This window comes from Cherax quadricarinatus, chromosome 7 (assembly GCF_038502225.1).
Source record: "Cherax quadricarinatus isolate ZL_2023a chromosome 7, ASM3850222v1, whole genome shotgun sequence".
NCBI lineage: Eukaryota > Metazoa > Arthropoda > Malacostraca > Decapoda > Parastacidae > Cherax > Cherax quadricarinatus.
The window spans coordinates 64,846,365-64,873,937 of record NC_091298.1 but is presented as its reverse complement, the minus strand read 5'-3'; the positions used below and the strand labels follow the sequence as shown (position 1 = coordinate 64,873,937).

At 41.5% G+C, this 27,573-nt stretch overlaps 1 protein-coding gene across 10 annotated transcripts in view; it reads left to right on the top strand.

Moving 5' to 3' along the window:
- The window catches only part of Obsc (Obscurin), a gene marked incomplete at its 5' end in the record, with an annotated part of 440,143 nt that overhangs the window by 369,643 nt on the left and 42,927 nt on the right, over positions 1-27,573 (top strand). For all 10 annotated transcript variants that reach the window (XM_070082639.1, XM_070082647.1, XM_070082643.1 and 7 more), the window contains 19 exon segments: positions 1,011-1,125; positions 1,591-1,766; positions 2,133-2,247; positions 3,729-3,907; positions 4,318-4,517; positions 7,438-7,596; positions 8,583-8,830; positions 9,321-9,476; positions 12,229-12,374; positions 13,600-13,833; positions 14,458-14,578; positions 15,115-15,444; positions 17,602-17,839; positions 20,503-20,616; positions 24,235-24,409; positions 24,954-25,113; positions 25,880-26,018; positions 26,312-26,417; positions 27,170-27,287. In XM_070082639.1, coding sequence (XP_069938740.1) covers positions 1,011-1,125; positions 1,591-1,766; positions 2,133-2,247; positions 3,729-3,907; positions 4,318-4,517; positions 7,438-7,596; positions 8,583-8,830; positions 9,321-9,476; positions 12,229-12,374; positions 13,600-13,833; positions 14,458-14,578; positions 15,115-15,444; positions 17,602-17,839; positions 20,503-20,616; positions 24,235-24,409; positions 24,954-25,113; positions 25,880-26,018; positions 26,312-26,417; positions 27,170-27,287 — 3,229 coding nt within the window.

Here is a 27,573-nt window from a genome sequence, read left to right as displayed (position 1 = left end):
GTTATGACTGGTTCCCTTCCTGTTAGAGCTTTACCAAGTTATGACTGGTTCCCTTCCTGTTAGAGCTTTACCAAGTTATGACTGGTTCCCTGCCTGCTAGAGCTTTACCAAGTTATGACTGGTTCCCTTCCTGTTAGAGCTTTACCAAGTTATGACTGGTTCCCTTCCTGTTAGAGCTTTACCAAGTTATGACTGGTTCCCTTCCTGTTAGAGCTTTACCAAGTTATGACTGGTTCCCTTCCTGTTAGAGCTTTACCAAGTTATGACTGGTTCCCTTCCTGTCAGAGCTTTACCAAGTTATGACTGGTTCCCTTCCTGTCAGAGCTTTACCAAGTTATGACTGGCTCCCTTCATGTTAGAGCTTTACCAAGCTATGACTGGTTCCCTTCCTGCTAGAGCTTTACCAAGTTATGACTGGTTCCCTTCCTGCTAGAGCTTTGCCAAGTTATGACTGGTTCCCTTCCTGCTAGAGCTTTACCAAGTTATGACTGGTTCCCTTCCTGTCAGAGCTTTGGCATAACAATAAAGCTCTACACTGAGCGAAACGTTGTTCCAGTAAAGGCTTGTTCTGAAACGTGTGCCTTTGCTTTTAATCAGTCTGTAATGTTTATGTGTGTTAAGTGGGCGCTATGAATCGACCCCTGCAACCACAAATAGGTGAGTACACACACACACACACACACACACACACACACACTCGGCTACCGCGAGGATATTTTAATCAGATTTTTAATTCAATTTAAGCCTTGTGATGTCTGGTTTATCCCTGTAATAAACCTTGAGAGCTCTCCTTGGTTTTTAAAACTAATGTAGGAAAGCCAACGTGTGTGTGTGTGTGTGTGTGTGTGTGGTTGCTTGGGTCGATCCACAGCTCCTGTGTGTGTCGATGTATTTGCATCCACATACAGAGTAGGAGCTGGTGTAGGGTTCTTGATCCCAGCAATGGGGATCCAACTCTCCCATTCCCCATGATTGAAATGGTAACACAATACTCATTTTCATTTGATCAGCTGAGCGGCGTAAACCCAAGGTGACTAAGAAGCCAGAAGATGTTGAGGTTATGGATGGCAAGACGTGTATACTGAGAGCCAAGATCACAGGCTTCCCCAAGCCTGAGGTCAAGTGGTAAGTTGACCTTCTTTGACCTTCGTCATGTGTGTGTGTGTGTGTGAACTTTGTCCGGTGTGTGTGACGTGTGAGGGATCTTTGTCGTGTGTGTGTGTGTGTGCGACCTTAGTTGTGTGACGTGTGTGTTTGTTTGTGTGTGTGTGTGTGTGTGTGTGTGTGTGTGTTTTTGTTTACTGCACTAATAAAATCTTTGTTTGATTGTTATCATTATTATTATTATTATTATTATTATTATTATTATTATTATTATTACTATTATTATATTATTATTATTATTATCATTATTATTATTACTATTATTATTACTATTATTATTATTATTATTATTATTATTATTATTATTATTATTATTATTATTATTATTATTATTATTACTATAATCATAACTAACCGCTATATCTAGGACCCCAAACGCAACAATTTCTGACCCGTGTATTATCTGTTTCTCTCATCTTCGTGTAGGTTGAAGGACGGTCACCAGGTATTCCCGACGGACATCATAGACACGGGCGTCACGGCTGATGGCCACTACTACCTCGAGTTCAAGACGGTCAGTCAGGAGGACGCTGGACGCTACGCTGTAGTAGCCAACAACGAAGAAGGGGGCGTGCAAGCCGAAGCCGTCCTCTCCGTCACACGTTAGTGCTAACGAGTTATTTTTCTCTGGCTTCGAACGTTGTTGATGGGGACAAGTAGTATAGAATGCCAACACGGTAGAAAATTTGTCACCCACACAGTAAGCTATATCAACTCTCAAACAGATCTACGTGGGTAGAGTACATGAGTACTCTCCACCCTGTATGTACTCATGTACTCGTTTCCCAGGTAGATCTATTTGTGACTTGATAAAGACTCATTATGGGCGAAACGTTGCCGATAAAAGACCTCGCTATACTGCAGTTGTGTCCGTTTTTCTAAACGCTGTTAAACTGAAGTGTTTAGGCGTATATAATGCTGTAGACTCGATCCTCCGGCCGACAACATTTTTTCTTCTCTTTCCTCAGCTCCTCCTTCGAGGCCGGAGTTCTTGCAGAGCCTGAAGGCCAGCAAGGTCATCCTCGGCTACCCCGTCAGGATGGAGGTCAAACTAGGAGGATCTCCGAGACCAGAGGTCCAGTGGTAAGTCTCACGAGGTGGCGAAGGGTCAGGGGTCACGGAGGGTGAAGTCCTGGAGGGTCAGAGCCGTGGGAAGGTCAGGTTGTGAAGGAAGGGTCAGACCGTGGAAGGTCAGGTCATGTCGAGTCAAGTCGCGTCGATATTTGGATATATGGATCAGCCCCCCCTCATTATTATTATTATTATTATTATTATTATTATTATTATTATTATCATTGCCATCATTATGGGGAGCGCTAAATCCGTAGGGATTATACAGCGCATCAATCCTGCTTCACCAAGCAAGTGCAGTACATTATATATATATATATATACATATATATATATATATATATATAATATATATATATATATATATATATATATATATATATATATATATATATATATATATATATAAATCTGATACATCCTTATAATTAATTAGTCGGATTTACATACTTTAAAATTACACAAATTAATTTGAGATTTAGACTTTCGTATCTTTTATTTCGTTTAATAAAGAGAATGAACATTTGGGTCCCCTCACGGCTGGACAGGAATGGGGGCACTGCCCCCTAGTGCCCTCGTCATTATGCCCCGCTGCCCTGGACGAGATTAAAGTCCTAATGCTTACTTCGTGATGATATACTCCGAGAAAGTGTATGTTTTTCAGTGTATACACTTAGAGTTTACTTTCATCCCTACTTAAGTGGTTAAAGTATTCTTTAGTGGTGGTAAACAGGTCGCTCGCAGCCTTAGGTAACATTGAATTCATTTTGGGTAGCATTGAATTTTTTGTGGGTAGCATTGAATTCCTTGTGTGTAGCACTGATTTCCTTGTGGGTAGCACTGAATTCCTTGTGGGTATTATTCATTCCTTGGGTAGCATTCATTCCTTGGGTAGTATTGAAAATGGGTTGGGCGAATGTTTGTGTCACTGGATTTGTGTTTAACACGGTATTACAACCCAGGAGTCCCAAAGGCCTGTTATCCTGGGTGTAAAGGGAGCAAAATAAACACAGCAGAAAAACTTTTGACTTGTATTATCCTTCACAAATTTAGAACAGATGTATGTACACTATATACACTATGTACAACAATAAGTATTAGTGCACGGCAGGATAGAGGCCATTAGAGAGCAGATCGTGCTTCAACCAGCTCTAGAATGGGAATGACAAGGGCAGACAGGTGAGTGGTACCCACAACACCTCTGCGGTTGCCAAAACCATCTCCTCATTGGCTGGAACCTGGGTACTGATTGAACGACGGGGCCCCATCATCAGCCCTAGTACCTGGCTCGCTGGTTGGGGGAGATAGACTTTCAATGAGGGTGTGTACATGCGCCGAATAAAGGTTACGTACTCTTTGCTTGCCACACAAGGACTTACCTAGTATGGGCCATTAGGTCTTTGGCAGTGTTCCTCCTTTGGTATGTACTTATGTTCTTAATGACCCTTCATGTATGCTTCAAATCTTATTAACCCAACCATCAACCACGACAGGTTGAAGGATGGTCAACCCATCAACATAGACGGGAAGCATTTCAAGCAGATCGTTGACCCCGACGGTACAGTCCTCCTCCAGATCGACTCTGCCACCGAGGGCGACATGGGAGAGTTCACTTGCGTGGCCAAGAACGCCGAGGGTGACTCGAAGTCATCAGCCATGCTCTCCGTTCTCGGTAAGTCCTCCTCGAGGGGTCGAGCTCTGCCTAGTACGGAACAGGTGGAACAGTCTGCCTAGTAGGGTTACTGAAGCTAAAACCTTGGGTAGCTTCAAAATTAGTATGGGTAAATAGACCTGTTGCAGTGTTCCTCCTTTCTTATGCTCTTACGTAAAGTTAGTGAGAAACTAATCAACTTGAAGTTCAAGGTCTAAAGGGATATAGATTTAACTCTCCTCATACCGTCTGGACGTTCTTTTTTTGATGATTCGAGCTGACTGTAAATTTATCCGAAAGATTCAGCTCAAGTCATCTTGAATTCAGGTCCTTAGTTCACTTCCTCTTTAATTCAGCTCCTCTTAAATTCATGTGATGGTGACCACAAATCCTCCCTCTTTCCACTCCCTCCTTCACTCCTTTTCCCACAGGCTTCAAGCGCGAGGATGGTCAGCCAGACGGGCCAGCTAGGTTCTCGGAGGGCCTGAAGGACATGACCTTCGACGAGGGTGAGACCATCCGGCTGCCAGTCTCCATGAAGGGTGGTCCAGTACCTCACATGAAGTGGTACAAGGACGGTGAGGAGATCAAGCTGGGAGACCGAGCCTTCTTTACCTACGACGGAGATAGGGTGAGTAACACTTAGAGCTAGGGCAGGATAGAACGGGATAGGCGAGGAGGATGAATGACAGGAAAGGAGAGAAGGGGCAAAGACCGAGAAGGATAGATTCCTTAGAGCTTGAGAATAATATAGAGGGCTAGAGAATAGACACACACACAGTAGCGACCAGTGAAGAGGCAGGGCCAGGAGCTATGACTCGACCCCTGCAACCACAATAGGTGACTACACACACACGCAATTAACTAATCACAAAAAATAATAATGCTGTCTCCTGCATCCAATTTGAGCACAAAGTGAAATAATGAGACAGAGTCAGGGGAAAAAAAGGCCGACATAATTGCATTTACTTGTTCCAATACTGAGTTATTAATAATAAATAAAGTATTAAAGATATGTAATCGACGGGTTAATGGGATCAAAGCTTAATACACGAGGGTCGTTGAGGCTGTACGTCTCTCTTCGCCAGGCTAGAACACTTTAATAACTAAAATAGGGCTTGTATTGGACTATCAATGTGTATGTGTGTGTGGGGGGAAGGAGGGGGGATTTATGTATAAATATGCATACAATATATATATATATATATATATATATATATATATATATATATATATATATATATATATAGATATATATATATATATATATATATATATGTATGTATGTATGTATGTATGTCGTGCCGAATATGTAAAACTGGTCAATTAGTAAGAACTCATTTAAAATTAAGTTCTTTCTGAAATTTTCTCTTATACGTTTAAAGATATATTTTTTTCATTAATTTTAATGTAAAAATTTATAATTTTGCACCAAAAGGAACTTAGAAAACTTACCTAACCTTATTATAACAAGAACAATTTATTTTAGCCTAACCCAACTAAATATATTTTTGATTTGTTTACAGTAATTTAATACTAAACAAACACAGTGAAATGTATTTTTTTCGTTAGGTTCAGAATGATTTTGGCGAAATTATTGCATACACAAATTTTCACTTGTCCTATATGGCAAGATGAACGTTGCTATTTAAGCCAAGATCGCAAGTTCTGCCTATTCGGCACGACATATATATATATATATATATATATATATATATATATATATATATATATATATATATATATATATATATATATATATATAAGTGGTGCCTCGAGTTTCGAACAGTTCCCAACTCAAACAATTATGTAAATGCATTTTTAGGGGTCTAAAACAGACTAATATAATTTACATTATTCCCTATGGGAACAAATTCGTTCGATATCGGCACTCAAACAGCCTCTGGAACGAATTAAGTTCGTAAGTCGAGGTACCCCAATATGTGTCTTATTAATTATAAAAATAAATAAATATATTTTCCTAACTCGTAAGTAAATCATTAAAAGTAACTTTTGTGTTCTTTACAGAAACAGGTGAAGAGACGGACAAAACAAGTATTAAAAATACGTTAATGATAAAGAACCAGAACAAGATAGCCATTTATTGACCGTATTTATGTTACCTGTTCAATCTCTCGCACGTGGGATCTGTTTATTGTAGTTATAGATCAAAAAGTTACCGTAAAAAAATTAGTTGACTTTGTCCCTTTCACTAGAAAACGGGAAGTAGATATTAGTAAAATTTATCAATAATAATAATGATATATACTATATATATATATATATATATATATATATATATATATATATATATATATATATATATATATATATATATATATATATATATATATATATATATATATATATTTATGTTCATTTTTTTAATTTTAAAGACACACGAAAAAAGAATATATGATTTTCCTTAACGTAAAATTAAATGTTGTAATTAGATTTTTTTATTTTTTTTTTTTTGCTTTACAAACTTCACGATGATGATTTATTCACAATTTCTTCTGTTAATGTTCAGAGGGAATGTTTATTTTTCACAGACACATTCAAGTAATTATGCATTTCGAATATGTTAAAAATTTAAATTTTGAATTTATATTTTGAATATGCTGATTAAAAAATTATATTTTGTAATGCTTAGAATATTTGTTTGGTAATGTTTATTAAAAAATATATATTTTGTAATTTTTAGAAGTTATATTTTGTAATTTTTAGATTTTTAGATTTTTTTTTTTTTGTTTTTTTCGATGTTTGTCGATTGATAGTCGGTTTGAAAGCTTAGTTAGATTTTATCTCCATTTGCTAGATTATTAAGACTGCATTCTACCTTGATTTTAACATGAGTCATATTTTAAAACACATTACACCTCTCAGTGTATATATGAGACACATTACACCTCTCAGTGTATATACAAGACACATTACACCTCTCAGTGTATATACGAGACACATTACACCTCTCAGTGTATATACAAGACACATTACACCTCTCAGTGTATATACAAGACACATTACACCTCTCAGTGTATATACGAGACACATTACACCTCTCAGTGTATATACAAGACACATTACACCTCTCAGTGTATATACGAGACACATTACACCTCTCAGTGTATATATGAGACACATTACACCTCTCAGTGTATATACAAGACACATTACACCTCTCAGTGTATATACAAGACACATTACACCTCTCAGTGTATATACGAGACACATTACACCTCTCAGTGTATATACGAGACACATTACACCTCTCAGTGTATATACGAGACACAGTATATCGTTGCTTTCTTCCGTGTTTCTATAGTAAATTTAGCAGTAACTATCGTTAAATAAACTGTCTCTAACTTTGAAAAAATATAAATACGTTAACGAGGTGTGTTAACCACGCATCCCGTTTTCTGTTCGTGATTTTTTCACCCAAACCCCAGTTTCTGTGTTTTATGCCTCTCTGCACTATTTTTTAATGTTTATCTCTGTTTCCCGTGTATATTTCTTCGTGTTTTTTTTTTCAATCGTTCTCGACTTTGCAGGCGTTCTTGGAGGTGTATCCGGCCATGGGTTCCGACACTGGGAGATACAAGTGCGTGATACAGAACACTCATGGTGCAGCGGAGACCGAATGTGACGTTACCATCAGGAAGAGTTTCGAACCCCCGTGTTTTACATCCACCTTCCCCAACCAGGCTAAGGTGAGAAACAGCTCTCGTTTGGGGATTTTTTGGGGAGGGAGGTGGGGCTGTGTTTTATTGGGTTTATTTTTAATTTATCCCTAAGAATTTTGGGGGGCTGTGTTTTATTGGGTTTATTTTTAATTTACCCCTAAGTATTTTGGGGGGCTGTGTTTTATTGGGTTTAGTCTTCTTCTTTTTGATTTGCCGGTATTCTCCCGGCCCGGGCCTTTTCCAAGTGGTGGCCCGGCCTTGGCTCCCTCTTTAGGGAGTGTCAAGTACCTCCTCATCTTTGGGACCAACTGTCCCCAGGCCTAGCCACAAGCTAGGCCTCTCTGGTCTGGGTTTTTTATTTTGTTTTATTTTTAAGTTACCCGTAAGACTTTTTGGGGGGCCTGTTTTATTATATTAATTTATTTTTTTCTATTTAAGTTACCCCTAAGAATTTTTTGGGGGGTAGGGTTGTTTTTTCAGGTTATTTTTTCTTTACAAGTTAACCCCTACTATTTTTTTATTTTTTTATTGGACTGTGTTTCTCGGGTTAACTAATTTATTATATATTTTTTTTTAAGTTAACCCTAAGAATTTTATTTCATTTTTTCGCCTTTTCTCAGGTTAATTTATTATTTAGTTTTCTTTTTAAGTTACCCCTTAAAAATGCAATATTTTTTTTTAAATATTCTTTGTTTTTTCCTTAACATTTTTATCCCCTCTGGCCAATTCAGTTCGGTGGGAAAAATCTAATATATTAAAAAAAATACAAGCATTTCCACATTAAAAAAATATCATCGTCAATCAACAGAGCATAGAAAACGAGTTTCAAAAAAAAAAATGATGCCTGAATTGTTTGCCAGATTCAGCGGAAGTTTTCCAATATATATTTATAATATGATTTTCTATAATGGGACTAATATCATTTCTGTAATATATATATATATATGTATATATACATTCCTCACTATTTTTGGCCTAATTCGAATGTCTTTTCGCGCGTAAACATTAAACAGCTGCCCGGACGTGACGTCAAGATGTCGGTGAAATACGACGGTGTTCCATTGCCTGAGTTGACTTGGTTCTTCAACGGCAAGCCTATCGTCCCTGACGGCGACAAGTTCCGCATCAGGCGGGAGGGAGACGGACAGACTCTCTACCTCAAGGAATGCACCTACAGCGACTCCGGGAAGTACAAAGTCGTGGCCAAGAACCGAGAGGGACAAATCGAACACGAAGCCGAGCTGGAGGTTGCGGACGACGTGTAAGTTGTGCCCGCCAAAAAAAAAAAAAAAAGTTTTTTTTTTTTCTTTTTTTTTTTTTTGCCTTCCAGTAATCTATGAGGCGTTTTGAGCTCCAGTTTTGATTCCCCCTTTTTTCCTTTTTGCTCGATTATTGTTTTTGCTAATGATTATTTTACTTTGATTTATTATATTAGGTATGTGCATTCACCTTATTTCACGTGCATTATCCGGATTTCACGTGCATTATCCGTATTTCACGTGCATTCTCTGTATTTCATGTGCATTCTCCTTATTTCACATATGTGAATTCTTATTGCACGTGTAAGTTTATTTAGGTACATGTACACCTAAGTATAATTATCATAGCGTCAATTATTCCACATTCATTCTCCTTATTTCACGAGCGTTCATATTCACATGTATTTCCCTTATTTCACTTGCATTCTTCGTATTTCTCTCGCGTTCTCCTTATTTCACGTGCATTCTCCTTATTTCTTCACTTTTTTCCAGGGACCCCAACAGACGCGCGGAAGCCCCTGTCTTCCTGAAGGTCATCGGGGACCAGGAGGTCTTTGAGGGCTACAAGGCGCTCTTCAAGGCCATTGTTGTGGGTCGTCCAGAGCCAGAGTACAAGTGGTACAAGAACGGTAGTCCGGTAATTGGCACGTAAGTGATAAGATCTGTTGGGATTTTTAACCCGGGGAGTTAGCCACCCAGGATAACGCAGGGTAAGGAGGGTTTGACACCCAGGATAACCCAGGGTAAGGAGGGTTAGCCACCCAGGATAACCCAGGGTAAGGAGGGTTAGCCACCCAGGATAACCCAGGGTAAGGAGGGTTAGCCACCCAGGATAACCCAGGGTAGGGAGGGTTAGCCACCCAGGATAACCCAGGGTAAGGAGGGTTAGCCACCCAGGATAACCCAGGGTAGGGAGGGTTAGCCACCCAGGATAACCCAGATTAAGGAGGGTTAGCCACCCAGGATAACCCAGGGTAGGGAGTGTTATCCACCCAGGATAACCCAGGGTAAGGAGGGTTAGACACCCAGTATAACCCAGGGTAGGGTGGGTTAGCCACCCAGGATAACCCAGGGTAGGGAGTGTTAGCCACCCAGGATAACCCAGGGTAAGGAGGGTTAGCCACCCAGGATAACCCAGGGTAAGAAGAGTTAGCCATCCAGGATATCCCAAGAAAGTCAGTGTGTCATAGTGGACTGTCTGTCTTCCATTGTGGTCCTTCAGTATTGTCCCCCAGGATGCCACCCACACCAGTCCACTAACACAGCCACCTACTTACTGCTGGGTGACCATGGACAACAGGTGTAAAGTGACTAACACCCAGATAACTACTTAATGCTAGGTGAACAGGGACAGCAGCAGTAAGGAAACGCCCAACCTTTCCACCCATGTCGGGGATCGAACCTCTGACACTCAGTGTGTGTGAGGCGAGAGCGTTGCTAACCATCTCTTTTTGGCTGAGGGGAGCAGATAGGAATCCATTTCCTTGCTCTTGTGTCCACTTGTACAGTATTAAATTAGTTTTCCTGAGGGGAGAATAAAGGGTTCCAGTCCCCTTTTTTTATGCCAGTTCTGTTGTCAGTGCTTTTGTGTTGAGGTGAAGAACGTTTGGTTATTGTTGACTGGAAGGAACCGGCATTAATTAGTACCTGAGGTACATACCTGTAGTTTACCTGGAGAGAGTTCCGGGGGTCAACGCCCCCGCGGCCCGGTCTGTGACCAGGCCTCCTGGTGGATCAGAGCCTGATCAACCAGGCTGTTACTGCTGGCTGCACGCAAACCAACGTACGAGCCACAGCCCGGCTGGTCAGGAACCGACTTTAGGTGCTTGTCCAGTGCCAGCTTGAAGACTGCCAGGGGTCTGTTGGTAATCCCCCTTATGTATGGTGGGAGGCAGTTGAACAGTCTCGGGCCCCTGACACTTATTGTATGGTCTCTAAACGTGCTAGTGACACATATGTGGTGATCAAGACACATGTGTAGCAGTTTGGTGTCCTTATTGTTGAAATGTTTCAGTCAAATACAGATGAGGCAGCGGTAGCAGTAGAGATGTAAAGATGGTGTCATCAGTCCATCACTATTGAAGACGTAGTTGTGAGGTGGTCAGTCCCTCAGCCTGGAGAAGAGTTTTCCTCCATAACTGTTGCACACGTGTGTTTTTTTGGATTTGGGTTTGGGTTTGGGTTTGGGAAGTTTGCAGAACTAAATTGTTTTAGGGCGGCCAGAGAGAGGAGTACGTAGTGATGTTCTGGTGGCGTGAGTTTTACTCTCTCTCTCTCTCTCTCTCTCTCTCTCTCTCTCTCTCTCTCTCTTTCTCCTTCAACACAATGGGACTAGAAATGGTGTTTAACAATGCGTGAGTGTATTGATTACTTGTTCACTCACTTTCCTAAGTGGAAGTCAGGCTGGCTGAGGATAGCCTGCAGCTGAGGATAGCCTACAGCTGAGGATAGCCTGTAGCCGAGGATAGCCTGTAGCTGAGGATAGCTTGCAACTGAGGATAGCCTGCAACTGAGGATATTGTGAAACAGACGATAATATAAGGCTGAGGACAGAGGCAAGTAGAGGATAGTACGAAGCCGAGGATAGAGATAAAACTGAGGATATTATGCAGCTGAGGATACTGATGGGAAAAATTATAAACTCAATGTATGCAGCTAATTTTTGATTATTAAAAAAAGACCAGCCAGCATATTGATAATTAAGACGAACAAGATCGCAACTTGGTAATGGTTACGACTGACGCAGCAAGAAAATGTAAACAGTGAGGATGAGGATAGGCTAAGCAGTGAGGATAGTCAGGCTATGGAAGTAACTGCTTGTGGATAGTGTAACCCCTGAGGGACCAGGAGCTCTACCTAAGGTGAGCGTGGAGCTGGTTTGGACTCAGTCCTCCCCTGGAGTGGACGTCAAATACGCGAGAGTGGAGGTGATTTTAGAAGACTGTTGACCGTTGCCAGGGACTGATGAAAGGGCTGCCAGAGAGGGGAGAATAATGATGGAAGAATGTTGGAAATAGGTCGGAGGGAAGATAATGTGAATAGAATGCATGAGAAATGGGCGAGAAAGGGGAATATCAAAGAATAAGGAACACTACATCTGATTCTTTTCCTCTTAGCCAGAGTCGCGTTAAGTGTAGACGGTTTTGGTCTCCTGGGTTACGAATAATAATAATAGTAACTAATAATAATAATGAAAATATCCACGGAACGGGCGGGGATTAAATCCACTGCAAATTCCGTGGTTCGTTTTCATTCGTATTCGCTTTCGTGAGTAATAATGAAAGAAACTCATTCTGTTTTTCCTCTGGACCTTCACTCATATTCACTCTTTCCCACTCAAGTACTTGCACTCACACTCCTTTCCATCTGGACTTGCACTCACACTCCCTCCCTCCCTCAGGAATCGCGTGGTGATCGAGAGGGACTCTGAAGGTCTCATCCGCCTTAGTATAAGATATGTCAACACTGAAGACGCTGGTGTCTACATGCTCAAGGCTTGGAACGAACACGGGGAGGCTTCCTGCCAGGGCAAACTCATCTGTGAGAGTGAGTACCTACCTGACGGAGTTCTTAACGCAGTACCTGACGGAGGACCTGATGGAGGACCTCCTTGGCGATGTACCTGAGGGATGACCTGATGGAATATCTGACAAAAGGACTTGCATGACTTGACTTCCCTGAGCAACAAAGTCCAGACTAACTACTTCTACAGGACTCTCACCAGAACCCCTTTAAAGTGACAGACTCTCAGAAGAGCCCCTTTAAAGTGGCAGACTCTCAGAAGAGCCCCTTTAAAGTGGCAGACTCTCAGCAGAGCCCCTTTAAAGTGACAGACTCTCAGCAGAGCCCCTTTAAAGTGGCAGACTCTCAGCAGAGCCCCTTTAAAGTGACAGACTCTCAGAAGAGCCCCTTTAAAGTGGCAGACTCTCAGCAGAGCCCCTTTAAAGTGACAGACTCTCAGCAGAGCCCCTTTAAAGTGGCAGACTCTCAGCAGAGCCCCTTTAAAGTGACAGACTCTCAGCAGAGCCCCTTTAAAGTGGCAGACTCTCAGCAGAGCCCCTTTAAAGTGGCAGACTCTCAGCAGAGCCCCTTTAAAGTGGCAGACTCTCAGCAGAGCCCCTTTAAAGTGACAGACTCTCAGCAGAGCCCCTTTAAAGTGGCAGACTCTCAGCAGAGCCCCTTTAAAGTGGCAGACTCTCAGCAGAGCCCCTTTAAAGTGGCAGACTCTCAGCAGAGCCCCTTTAAAGTGGCAGACTCTCAGCAGAGTCCCTTTAAAGTGACAGACTCTCAGCAGAGCCCCTTTAAAGTGACAGACTCTCAGCAGAGCCCCTTTAAAGTGACAGACTCTCAGCAGAGCCCCTTTAAAGTGACAGACTCTCACCAGAGCCCCTTTAAAGTGACAGACTCTCACCAGAGCCCCTTTAAAGTGACAGACTCTCAACAGAGCCCCCTTAAAGTGACAGACTCTCACCAGAGCCCCCTTAAAGTGACAGACTATCACCAGAACCCCCTTAAAGTGACAGACTCAGCAGAACTTAAAGTTACAGACTCTCACCAGAGCCCATCCCCCTGTTTTGCCATATTTTGATATAGTTATACACCTAAAATCGTATTAACTCAAGGAATGGATGGAGTTCGAACCCATGGAAACCCAGTCCTAAAACTAGCAGAGCTAGTACTTCATGGGTTCAAGCCATGGGTTCGAACACCCTCCCCCTCATCTACTTCGCTAGTAGTTCACTTATGCTATTTCTTCACCCTTCTTCCACAGCCTTGACAAGCCGTATCAAGCGCCCCGTCGGGGATGAGTACCAGGGCTTCGACAGGATACGACGGTCGGGCGTACCCATGCCCCTGCCGGAGAAGCCGATGATCAGTGCCCTGTCAGACCGTCGGGCTACCATCAGCTGGCTGCCCTACCTGCCCTCAACGCCCTGCCCACCCGTCACTTACCAGGTGGAAATGTGCGAGAGTCCTGAAGGAGAGTGGGTCACCGTCAGGACAGGTAAGGGGGTTAGAGAGAGAAATGGGCTGGGTGCGAGAGCTGGGTTTGTTGGGGGATTAGTGCGACAAGTGGATTTGTTGGGGGATTAGTACGACAAGTGGATTTGCTGGAGGATTAGTGCGAGAGGTGGATTAGTTGATTGTTAGGTTATGGTTCACAGCATAAGAGGAGGGAGAGACAGAGTGACAGGGAGGAAAAATAGGAAAAGAGAGCTGGAGAGGAGACGGAGGACGGGAGAAAGTGTAAAGTGACAAAATACAATAACAGAGAAATAGCACATACCACAATAAAATAGCTGCAAAATAAGAGACAGAAAAAAGCGTCGAAGGAAAATGTAAACGAAGGGAGAAGTCAACCATCGGCGTTTAAAATCACCTTTGTTCTTCACCTATTCATCTGTTCATGTTCTTAAATATTCATGCGATTATCATTTCAGCTGTTGGTGTGATTATTGTTCACTTAAGGAACAAAAAGGCACGGTACCGTGGCTGGAACAATACACAAACGTAGTTATCAGTGTCTCCTCTGTGCTGTTATTTGTGTATTGTTCGCCTGTTCAGTTGTTCATCTTCTCACACGTTTAATGTTGTACCTGTTCATGGGTTCACTCTTGGGTATCGACAGGTATCCGCGGCTCTGGCGTCGACATCAACAACCTGTTGCCTAAAAGTGACTACAAGTTCCGTGTGAGGGTCGCTAACAAGTACGGTGTGTCGGAGCCGTCACCCTACGTCATGACATATCGGTAAGCTTATTCCTGGAAGTTCACTGGAACCTAGAGCTCTCACCCTGCGTCGTTACCTACTGGTAAGTTTACTCCTGGAAGCTCACTGGAACCTAGAGCTCTCAACCTGCGTCGTGACCTACTGGCAAGTTTACTCTTGTTAGCTCGTTGAGACTCAGTTCTCACTCTTCGTCAGGAGCAACATACTAACCCCTGGTAGTGTGTTAAGGTCTAAGAGCTTTCACGCTCCATCAGGGCCTTCAGGTCAACTAACTACTGGTAGCTTTGTGGGATCTGCAGGTAAACTATTTCCTGGTAACCGGTCAGGGTCTCCATCTGATACTCATCTGACTACGAGGTAAACAAAGTCCCGGAAGGTTGTTGGAACCTTCAGTTGTGATTATTCTGATTTAAGATGCGGCTTCTTAACTTCTTTTGGTCAATATATGACGAATTATAGCATATTATAGTGGTTTTCAGATGGCAAGACCTGATTGTGTTAGTCATCAGGTAGCTGCGTCTCGCTGACACTAACTTCGCGTCTCCTCTTCCTGCAGGTACAAGCTGGAGCTGCCACCTATTAGCTACGAGCCCAAGCTGGATCCCAATTACGATTTCAGAGGCGACGGCCCCTACGTCCCCGAGGGCTTCCGGATCAACCGCGATACCTACGGTAACTACTACGCTGCCCCGCGCTTCCTTCGTCTGGACCACGATACCCAGTACGGCCTGAAGGGCTTCAACGCCTCCATCAAGTGGTATGCCTATGGCTACCCCATGCCCAAGGTCAGATTCCTCAGAGACAACATTCCCATCGACGTGGGTGGCAAAGGTCGCTACAAGTTCACCCAGGAGGCCACGGGGGAGATCTGTCTTTTCCTCGACAGGTACCTGAGAGATACATGTTTACTCACGAGATCGTAATAACATGGAACGGGTGGCTTACGCACTGGCCTGGAGTTCAAGCACTCGCTTGCCATAATAATAATAATAATATTTATTTCTGCAAGTAGAATCCCCACCCATTCCATGGTTTAAATACATATTTGCTTAAGTACAATGATGTATAATCCCGACTTTTAAATTTACCTGTGCAAGAAATTAACACAAGCACACACACACACTGACCCGCCACCAGAGTTGTGTAAAGGCATACAAAAACTACGTATAAACACCCACGTATAAACCACGTATAAACACCCACCTGCAAAAGATATGTGCAGCACTTTGGTACATCTGTTTATGAAGTCGTCTGCAGTGTGTGTGTGTGTGTGTGATCTTGTATGGGAGAGAGATAGCCATTGGCGTGAGATATCATGTATAAAGATAACCGGGTGTTGTACGTGTGTCTTCTGTATCATTCTGTGGTTTATTCCAAGTTCTTTTCTTCTGTTTTAATCTTAATTTTTTTTTCTTCAGAATCTTCCTCTTTCTTTTTTTTTCTTATGCTCCTTTTCTCTTCACTTTCAATTCAAAGTTTATTCTCTATAAGGATTACAATGCTGAGTTTACAGAATTTGGTTGTTGTGTGGTTTACATGTAGTAAAATAATAATTACAGAGTGTACCACTAGAACACCTAGCATGGCTAGGCATTTCGGGCAGACTTAGATTAAATCTTAAGTTTAAAATATTACAAAATTATGAGGTAAGTTGGTATTATGGCTAAGTGACTAAATACTAGTTTGTGAGTTTAGCAATGTGAATGCTTTTGTTTTGGCACTATACATAGTTTCAGTATTGGAGTATCACAGGCCAACTTATGACTAGTTAAGATTCATTATTTTGAGATTGAGATTGATATTTCTGTTTATGGTCAAATGGGTGAGTGAGTGTAAGTGTGAACCACCAGGTGGTATTCGTGTAATTAGTTGACAGGGTGTATCAGGGAGATAAGATGTTTTCTGATGGTAGTTTTGAAGGTGATGAATGTGTCTGCAGTTTTAGAATTTTCAGGTAGGGTGTTCCAGATTTTAGGGCCTTTGACATACATTGAATTTTTGTAAAGGTTTAGTCGGACACGGGGAATGTCGTAGAGATGTTTGTGTCTGGTGTTGTGCCTGTGGGTTCTGTCACAACTATCAAGAAAGCGTTTTAGGTCATAATCTTGTCCTCTCTCTCTCTCTCTCTCTCTCTCTCTCTCTCTCTCTCTCTCTCTCTCTCTCTCTCTCTCTCTCGTATGCCATCCTCCTCCTTGATTCCTCCTTTTTCTCCTTATACTCTTCCTCTTCCTCCACCATTCTTTCTCCTCTCCATCCCCTCCTCTCTTCCTCTCATTCCCTTACCTCCTCCTCCACTTCTTAACCTTATTCCCTGCCTCAAGAACCACCTCCATCTCCTCCTCCATCACCCCCTCTTCGTACTCCTGTCTCCTACTCCTCCCCCTTACACACATCCTCAGCAGTAAACAGACCAGCTGCCACAATGACCAGCAACGTGAAAGAGCAAAACTTTTTCCACCACGGATGTCAAAGGAATATTGTTGACGTTGGTTTATCCTGGAGCTGTTAACATTTTTCTTGTGTACTGTTATTTTCTGACGTGTTTTCTTTTCTTCAATGCGTGTTTTAGTTATAAATAAAGTTTCTGTGCTGAGGGTTTTTAGTTTGGTTAGTGGAAGGATGATGTGGTTGTATAGATGGTTGTGTAAGATACACACATGCACTTAAATACACACACACATATTCACCTAAATACATACACACATACTCACCTAGATACATACACGTAAATAAACACACACAAATACTCATCTAAATACATACACGTAAACACACACACACACACAACTAAATACACACATACATACACACAACTAAATACACACATACATACACACAACTAAATACATACACAGACACCTAAATACACGCACATACCTAAATACACACATACACAAACTAAATACACCCACACCTAAATACAGACACACACATACACACACATTGGAATTTCTCACAATCGCCTACACACATTTCTCACCACTTCTCTCCCCCTCGAACACCCGCATCTCTCTCTCTGACAACTTCGACGCTCCCGTCGCAGGATGACGGACGCCGACGTGGGTCGCTACGAGTGCATCGTCACTAACGAACACGGAGAGTCCCGTCAGAGGATCAAGATGGCACTCTGTGAGTACCCTAGAGTACTGCAGCCTCTGGAAGAGATCCACATCAAGGCTAACTCCTCTGGTCGACTCATGTGCAGGATCTCCGGCTATCCTGCCTGCGAAGTCAGGTGGTATCGTGATTGGGAACCCATCGTACCTTCCTTCAGGTTCAGGGTCGGTATTATTATTATTATTATTATTATTATTATTATTATTATTATTATTATTATTATTATTATTATTAATTATTATTATTATTGTTATTATTGTTATTATTATTATTATTATTATTATTGTTATTATTATTATTATTATTATTATTATTATTATTATTATTATTATTATTATTGTTATTATTATTGTTATTATTATTATTATTATTATTGTTGTTATTATTATTGTTATTATTATTATTATTATTATTATTATTATTATTATTATTATTATTACTATTATTACTATTATTATTATTATTATTATTATTATTATTATTATTATTATTATTATTATTATTTTGTTGCCATTATTATTATTGTGAGTACAATATTATTATAATACTGAGTTAATTTGTTGGGTTGTGAGTGTATTTGTTGTTTGTGAGTGTATTTGTTGTTTGTGAGTGTATTTGTTGTTTGTGAGTGTATTTGTAGTGTTTGTGAGTGTATTTGTTGTTTGTGAGTGTATTTGTTTGTGAGTGTATTTGTTGTGTTTGTGAGTGAATTTGTTGTGTTTGTGAGTATATTTGTTGTGTTTGTGAGTGTGTTTGTTGTGTTTGTGAGTATATTTGTTGTGTTTGTTAGTGTATTTGTTGTGTTTGTGAGTGTATTTGTTGTGTTTGTGAGTGTATTTGTTGTGTTTGTGAGTGTATTTGTTTGTGAGTGTATTTGTTTGTGTTTGTGAGTGTATTTGTTGTGTTTGTGAGTATATTTGTTGTGTTTGTGAGTATATTTGTTGTGTTTGTGAGTGTATTTGTTGTGTTTTTGAGTGTATTCGTTGTGTTTGTGAGTGTATTTGTTGTGTTTGTGAGTGTATTTGTTGTGTTCGTGAGTGTATTTGTTGTGTTTGTGAGTGTATTTGTTGTGTTCGTGAGTGTATTTGTTGTGTTCGTGAGTGTATTTGTTGTGTTCGTGAGTGTATTTGTTGTGTTTGTGAGTGTATTTGTTGTTTATTAGTGTATTTGTTGTGTTTGTGAGTGTATTTGTTGTTTGTGAGTGTATTTGTTGTGTTTGTGAGTATATTTGTTGTGTTTGTGAGTGTATTTGTTGTGTTTGTGAGTGTATTTGTTGTGTTTGTGAGTGTATTTGTTGTTTGTGAGTGTATTTGTTGTTTGTGAGTGTATTTGTTGTGTTTGTGAGTATTTGTTGTTTGTGAGTGTATTTGTTGTGTTTGTGAGTATTTGTTGTTTGTGAGTGTATTTGTTGTTTGTGAGTGTATTTGTTGTGTTTTTGAGTGTATTTGTTGTTTGTGAGTGTATTTGTTGTGTTTGTGAGTGTATTTGTTGTTTGTGAGTGTATTTGTTGTATTTGTGAGTGTATTTGTTGTTTGTGAGTGTATTTGTTGTTTGTGAGTGTATTTGTTGTGTTTGTGAGTGTATTTGTTGTTTGTGAGTGTATTTGTTGTGTTTGTGAGTGTATTTGTTGTTTGTGAGTGTATTTGTTGTATTTGTGAGTGTATTTGTTGTGTTTGTGAGTGTATTTGTTGTGTTTGTGAGTGTATTTGTTGTTTGTGAGTGTATTTGTTGTGTTTGTGAGCGTATTTGTTGTGTTTGTGAGTGTATTTGTTGTTTGTGAGTGTATTTGTTGTGTTTGTGAGTGTATTTGTTGTTTGTGAGTGTATTTGTTGTGTTTGTGAGTGTATTTGTTGTTTGTGAGTGTATTTGTTGTGTTTGTGAGTGTATTTGTTGTTTGTGAGTGTATTTGTTGTGTTTGTGAGTGTATTTGTTGTTTGTGAGTGTATTTGTTGTATTTGTGAGTGTATTTGTTGTGTTTGTGAGTGTATTTGTTGTGTTTGTGAGTGTATTTGTTGTTTGTGAGTGTATTTGTTGTGTTTGTGAGCGTATTTGTTGTGTTTGTGAGTGGTTTTGTTGTGTTTGTGAGTGTATTTGTTGTGTTTGTGAGTGTATTTGTTGTGTTTGTGAGTGTATTTGTTGTTTGTGAGTGTATTTGTTGTGTTTGTGAGCGTATTTGTTGTGTTTGTGAGTGGTTTTGTTGTGTTTGTGAGTGTATTTGTTGTGTTTGTGAGTGTATTTGTTGTGTTTGTGAGTGTATTTGTTGTTTGTGAGTGTATTTGTTGTGTTTGTGAGCGTATTTGTTGTGTTTGTGAGTGGTTTTGTTGTGTTTGTGAGTGTATTTGTTGTGTTTGTGAGTGTATTTGTTGTGTTTGTGAGTGTATTTGTTGTTTGTGAGTGTATTTGTTGTTTGTGAGTGTATTTGTTGTGTTTGTGAGCGTATTTGTTGTGTTTGTGAGTGGTTTTGTTGTGTTTGTGAGTGTATTTGTTGTGTTTGTGAGTGTATTTGTTGTGTTTGTGAGTGTATTTGTTGTTTGTGAGTGTATTTGTTGTGTTTGTGAGCGTATTTGTTGTGTTTGTGAGTGGTTTTGTTGTGTTTGTGAGTGTATTTGTTGTGTTTGTGAGTGTATTTGTTGTGTTTGTGAGTGTATTTGTTGTGTTTGTGAGTGTATTTGTTGTGTTTGTGAGTGTATTTGTTGTGTTTGTGAGCGTATTTGTTGTGTTTGTGAGTGTGAGTCAGGGCCTTTTAATCTTTGCTAGACAGAGTTATTTCACTCGTTCTCTCTTCTCTCTCTCATTCTCTCACTCACTCGCTCACTCTCTCACACAGCCCATGTATAGTGAGCCAGACTGGTATATTCTCAACATTAACGGAGCGTCCAGTAAGGACGCTGGTCTCTATTCCGTTGCTGCCGTTAACGTAGCCGGCAGCGTCCACTCTTCCGTAAGTAGACGGTAGATTACCGCAGTAGAATGTATTAGTAGATGATTGGTTGAAAAGATTGGTTCTGGGTTGCTAAGTTGATTGGAGTGCTTACTACGTGCCCATGCTGTGGGTGGTAGTTACTACGTGCCCATGCTGTGGGTGGTAGTTACTACGTGCCCATGCTGTGGGTGGTAGTTGCTACGTGCCCATGCTGTGGGTGGTAGTTACTACGTGCCCATGCTGTGGGTGGTAGTTACTACGTGCCCATGCTGTGGGTGGTAGTTACTACGTGCCCATACTGTGGGTGGTAGTTACTACGTGCCCATGCTGTGGGTGGTAGTTACTACGTGCCCATGCTGTGGGTAGTAGTTACTACGTGCCCATGCTGTAGGTGGTAGTTACTACGTGCCCATGCTGTGGGTGGTAGTTACTACGTGCCCATGCTGTGGGTAGTAGTTACTACGTGCCCATGCTGTAGGTGGTAGTTACTACGTGCCCATGCTGTGGGTGGTAGTTACTACGTGCCCATGCTGTGGGTAGTAGTTACTACGTGCCCATGCTGTAGGTGGTAGTTACTACGTGCCCATGCTGTAGGTGGTAATTACTACGTGCCCATGCTGTAGGTGGTAGTTACTACGTGCCCATACTGTGGGTGGTAGTTACTACGTGCCCATGCTGTAGGTGGTAGTTACTACGTGCCCATGCTGTAGGTGGTACTTACTACGTGCCCATGCTGTGGGTGGTAGTTACTACGTGCCCATGCTGTGGGCGGTAGTTGCTACGTGCCCATGCTGTGGGCGGTAGTTACTACGTGCCCATGCTGTGGGTGGCAGTTACTACGTACCCATGCTGTGGGTGGTAGTTACTACGTGCCCATGCTGTGGGTGGTAGTTACTACGTGCCCATGCTGTGGGTGGTAGTTACTACGTGCCCATGCTGTGGGTGGTAGTTACTACGTGCCCATGCTGTGGGCGGTAGTTACTAGGTGCCCATGCTGTGGGCGGTAGTTACTACGTGCCCATGCTGTGGGCGGTAGTTACTACGTGCCCATGTTGTCGGCGGTAGTTACTACGTGCCCATGCTGTGGGCGGTAGTTACTACGTGCCCATGCTGTAGGTGGTAGTTACTACGTGCCCATGCTGTGGGTGGTAGTTACTACGTGCCCATGCTGTGGGCGGTAGTTACTACGCGCCCATGCTGTGGGCGGTAGTTATTACATACCCATGATATATGTGGTAGTTACTACGTACCCATGCTATGGGTGGTAGTTATTACATACCCATGATGTATGTGGTAGTTACTACGTACCCATGCTGTGGGTGATGGTCACTCCATACCCATGCTGTGGGTGGTGGTCACTCCATACCCATGCTGTGGGTGATGGCCACTGCATACCCATGCTGTGGGTAGTAGTCTGCCCCCTTACCCCCTAAACTGTCACCCCTTAAAGAGACGCAGCACTACCCCTTAGTGGCAGTGCCGTTCAGATCAAGGGTATAGTAACTAGGGCAGTGACCACTAGGCCGGTCATTACTGACATGCCACATTCTATGCCCACTGATGTAGATGTTTATGCTACTCTTACCCTATTAGGCAATGTTTCGCTCAGCATTAGGGCGAAAGGTTGCGTTTGTGTTATTTATAGGTGTTTTGCTCTCCCAGACAGGGATTTGACCTTGTTTCTGTTAGCGCTATTTCTGATGTTCCTTGTAAAGGCAAGGGTCGTCATATTTAAGGGTAAGGGTCGTCATATTTGAGGGTAAAGGTCGTCATATTTAAGGGTAAGGGTAGTTAGTCATATTTAAGGGTAAGGGTAGTCATATTTAAGGGTAAGGGTCGTCATATTTAAGGGTAAGGGTAGTTAGTCATATTTAAGGGTAAGGGTAGTTAGTCATATTTAAGGGTAAGGGTCGTCATATTTAAGGGTAAGGGTCGTCACATTTAAGGGTAAGGGTTGTTAGTTATATTTAAGGGTAAGGGTCATCATATTTAAGTGTAAGGGTCGTCATATTTAAGGGTAAGGGTCGTCATATTTAAGGGTAAGGGTCGTCATATTTAAGGTTAAGGGTCGTCATATTTAAGGATATGAGTCGTCATATTTAAGGATAAGGGTCGTCATATTTAAGGGTAAGGATCGCCATATTTAAGGATAAGGGTCGTCATATTTAAGGGGAAGGGTCGTCATATTTTAGGATAAGGGTCATATTTAAGGATAAGCGTCGTCATATTTAAGGGTAAGGGTCGTCATATTTAAGGGTAAGGGTCGTCATATTTAAGAGTAAGGGTCGTCATATTTAAGGGTAAGGGCCGTCATATTTAAGGATAAGGGTAGTCATATTTAAGGGTAAGGGTCGTCATATTTAAGGATAAGTGTAGTCATATTTAAGGGTAAGGGTCGTCATATTTAAGGATAAGGGTAGTCATATTTAAGGGTAAGGGTCGTCATATTTAAGAATAAGGGTCGTCATATTTAAGGATAAGCGTCGTCATATTTAAGGGTAAGGGTCGTCATATTTAAGGGTAAGGGTCGTCATATTTAAGAGTAAGGGTCGTCATATTTAAGGGTAAGGGTCGTCATATTTAAGGGTAAGGGTCGTCATATTTAAGGATAAGGGTAGTCATATTTAAGGGTAAGGGTCGTCATATTTAAGGATATGGGTAGTCATATTTAAGGGTAAGGGTCGTCATATTTAAGGGTAAGGGTCGTCATATTTAAGGGTAAGGGTCGTCAGATATAAGGGAGGGTTAATGGAGGTTTAAAGCCTATCTACTACACTAGGATCATTAAGGCTACGTAACCCTTTAATTTAATCCCTAAAATAAGGATTAAAATAATCTCTCAGTGTATATACACTGAGATAAATATACCTATCAGTGTATATATATCCTATGTTGGTTCTTCATAAATAGGAATATTCAGTCTTTCTTCCATTTTTTAAAAAAACAAAATTAATACTACGCTACGTAACCAAAACAAGAAATAGATAATAGATAATACGGTTTAAAATTAATGGTTTTATTAATGACAATAGTTCAAAATATCATTATTAACCATGGATACTATTGTCAGATGCAGTGTGTAAGGTATATACACTGCGAGGTATATATATCTCTCAGTGTATATCTGTATACCAAGTGTTTATCTTAGTCTCTTAGTTTTTTTAAAGCGTTGCATGACCCTAGTGGGTTTAGCGCTTGGATTTGATGATAATGGGGGATTCAAAGCTTTCGGGCAGCTATAACGACCCTCATGTAGTCAATAGGCTTTCAAAATCCTTTCCCCCCCCCCTCTATTGACCAACCAGCCTACGAAAAAAATTGAGGCTTCACCAGTGACTTCGAAGTGATCTGACGGCCATTCTTAGACTTCGAAGTGATCTGACGGCCATTCTTAGACTTAGAAGTGATCTGACGGCCATTCTTAGACTTAGAAGTGATCTGACGGTCGTTCTTAGACTTAGAAGTGATCTGACGGCCATTCTTAGACTTAGAAGTGATCTGATGCCCATTCTTAGACTTAGAAGTGATCTGACGCCCATTCTTAGACACAAATCCTTGCGCGTTCACCATTTTTGCAAGACTAAAGCCTAACTGTATGTGTTTTGGTCCACCCACCACCTCCCTTGTGTGGTCCAGTGTATGGTCCATGTTGAGGATGACGACACGGGCTTCTACTGGAGTGGTCCGGGTTGGGGACGCCAAGTGGCCATCAACCACCGCCGAGGGACGCTGGAAGACCACTACGATATTGGTGATGAGATCGGCAGAGGCACCCAGGGTGTTGTCTACCACTGTGTGGAACACCACACTGGTGAGTAAATGTTTATTTGTGTTATTATTATTGTTATTAGTAGTAGTATTGCTATAATTATTACTATTATTAGTAGTAGTAGTTATTATTATTATCAAAAAGAAGCGCTAAGCCACAAGGGCTATACAGCTATTATTAGTAGTAGTTGTATTAGTAGCAGTAGTGTTGTTATTGTTATTATTAGTAGTAGAAAATGTATTATTATTATTGTTGTTAACTGTCTTATATTTTGGTTAGGACACTTTGAACGATGTTTCAGTCTCGTCCTGGACAATTATCAGGTCAACGTTTCGTTCCGGCACGGACCACTTCCTGTCCGTAGTCTTTGTTGGATTAATTGTGATTTCTTCCTCTTCTGTTCCTTTCTTATTCTTTTCCTTTCTTCCTCGTCTACTTCTTCTTTTCCTTCTTTGTCTCCACGATAGTTCTTACTCTAGATTTGATTTAAATAGTACTCAACGGTTAGCCCCAGTTTGGCCATCCAGGTCCTCTTACTATCTGTCTTCCCAATGTACTCTCTCTCTCTCGTTTCTCTCCCTCACAGGGCGAAACTTCGCAGCCAAGAGCATGTGGGGAAAGGACAACTTCAAGACATGGATGCGTATGGAGTTTGAAATGATGAATCTCAACAGCACTTGCAAGAATATCATACGTCTCTACGACGCCTACGAGGGCCCCAAAAACATGGTTCTGGTCACACAACTGTATCCTTTGTTTTGACGTAAATACCTGCAGATTTAAGTCGATTTTTTTCAGTGGGAGCTTCCAGATTTCTTGCGATTTTTTGAGGAAAAAATTGGTTAGTTTCCGGATTTTTTAACTTTAGGCTGATTTTTTACATTTGGATATTGCTAATTTTTGGTTCTAAATCATCGGATTTGTCTATTATTAATGGGAATCTTCAAATTTAGGTCGATTTTTAATGAGAATCTGCAAATTTAGGTCGATTTTTAATAGGACTCTTCAAATTTAGGTCGATTTTCGATGAGAAATCCTCAAATTTAAGTCGATTTTGGATGGGAAATTGCAAATTTTCCCTGAGAAATCAGCAAATTTATGTCGATCTTGAATGAGATATCTGCAAAAAAATCACGAATCTTCAAATTTCCAGAGATTTAAAATGGGGGGGGGGGGGAATAGGTTATCTTGATCCAAATTTTCCACATTTATTGCCATGTTTACCTGGGGGTAGTTGCGGAGGGGGGGGGAGAAATTGACTAAGTTGCTTCTCTGACAGCCAGTACTTCCCATTTGTGTCTCAGTCACTTCTCAGTTTAACTATCCGACGAGGACGTTTTTCACTCCGTACCCCACCCGTTACTTATCTACCCCTCCCCCATCCCCCGCCATCGACATGTTTCCCCCTTAACGACGTTTCTGTCTCATTGTATACACACTGTGAGTTTGGTTTTATCCCTAATTTTAGGTATTGTTCCATTCTGTTCATTGTCCTTGACGTTGAGTGTCCAGATGTGGTGGTGGTGACCTGCTGGGAGCCTTGACGCAGCGTCAGTACCTGACGGAGCACGAGGTGTGCGTCATCATACGTCAGGTGCTGCTGGGTCTGGACTACATGCACGACCGAAGCGTCGCACACCTCGGTCTTAACGTACGTCAACATCAACAACAAAACCAAACATAGCAACATATTTTCAGATAAATTTAGCCCGTCAGATATTTCAAATGAATTTAGCCCATCAGGTATTTTAAATAAACTTAGCCTTTCAGGTTTTTAAAATATAACTTCAACGAATGGCCCCGAAGTCTTTCTCTCTCTCTCTCTCTCTCTCTCTCCCTCTCTCTCTCTCTCTCTCTCTCTCTCTCTCTCTCTCTCTCTCTCTCTCTCTCTCTCTCTCTCTCTCTCTCTCTCTCTGATCATCTCCCTAATCTCTCCTTCTACAGATTGGCGACATCCTGGTGGTTCGCCCCAACGGATTGGAGATCAAGATTGGAGATCTGTCTCTCGCTCGCCAGATCAAACTCAACGACCTGCAGCCTCTTGATTACGGTAAGAATGATGGACCAAGCAATCATACCTTAATCATCCTCTCGTGGAGATGATTCTGCCGTGGTCTCATTGAGAGAGGTCCCTCTCCAAACGGGATACCTGGAGGGTATACCTTGGGAGTATACCTGGGAGTATGCCTAGAGGGTATGCCTGGAGAGTATCTCTGGGGGTATACCTGGAGGGTATGCCTGGAGGGCATACCTAGAGGGTATACCTGGATGGCGTATCTGGCCCGATCCATGACCAGGCCCAGTGCTCGTGTTGGGTTCTTAAATTTGGGGTTTCTGCGCGGGTTTGGGTTTTTTGGGGGATTGGGTTTCGACATTTTTGGGGTATTTGGGTATTTTGGGTAGTTTGAGTATTTTTGGGGGGGTAGTTACCTAGGCATTTTGAATACCGACCTTCTGTGAGCTATATATCTGACCTTGTATGACCTATATGTCTGACCTGACCAGTGAACTATATATCCTGACCTGGTATGACCTCTGTGACCTTGGAAGACCTTTCATGAGCTTGAATAACTTCCGACCTTGGGTGACCCTATATGACCTTTGACTTGACCCTGTGTTGCTTTTGCATGACCCCTGTTGATCTTGATTGGCCTCTTATGACCTTGAAGGACCTCTCCTGACTTTGTGACCCAAACTGACCTCCTGTGAGCCTGAAAAACCTTGACTAACCTTTCGTGACCTTGAATGATCTCTCGTGACCTTAAATGACCTCTCGTGATCTCAAATGACCTTCTCCTGCAGGGATGCCGGAGTACGTGGCACCGGAAGTGGCCAACAACGAGGGAGTGTCCTTCTCGGCAGACATGTGGGCCGTGGGCATTATCACGTACATACTGCTCTCTGGCACCTCACCCTTCAGGTAGGTCATGCTGGCTGGCACTTTATCTCTCTTCTTCTCCTGTGTCCCTCCCTCTCTAAAGTCCTCCATCCCAGATCTCTTTCTCTCTCTCTCACCTTCCCTCACATCAAAATAAGTTTTTGTGAAATATAATTACTCATTCACAAATCAATAATTTCGAGGCAGATTACGTAATGTAGTTTAATTATCTTATTCACTTCTCTGTGTTTTCCAGTTCTCTCATTTCCTTTCAAGGTAAATTTATTCGCAAAACTTTGGTATTGTCATGGGAATTCCTCTTTCCCTG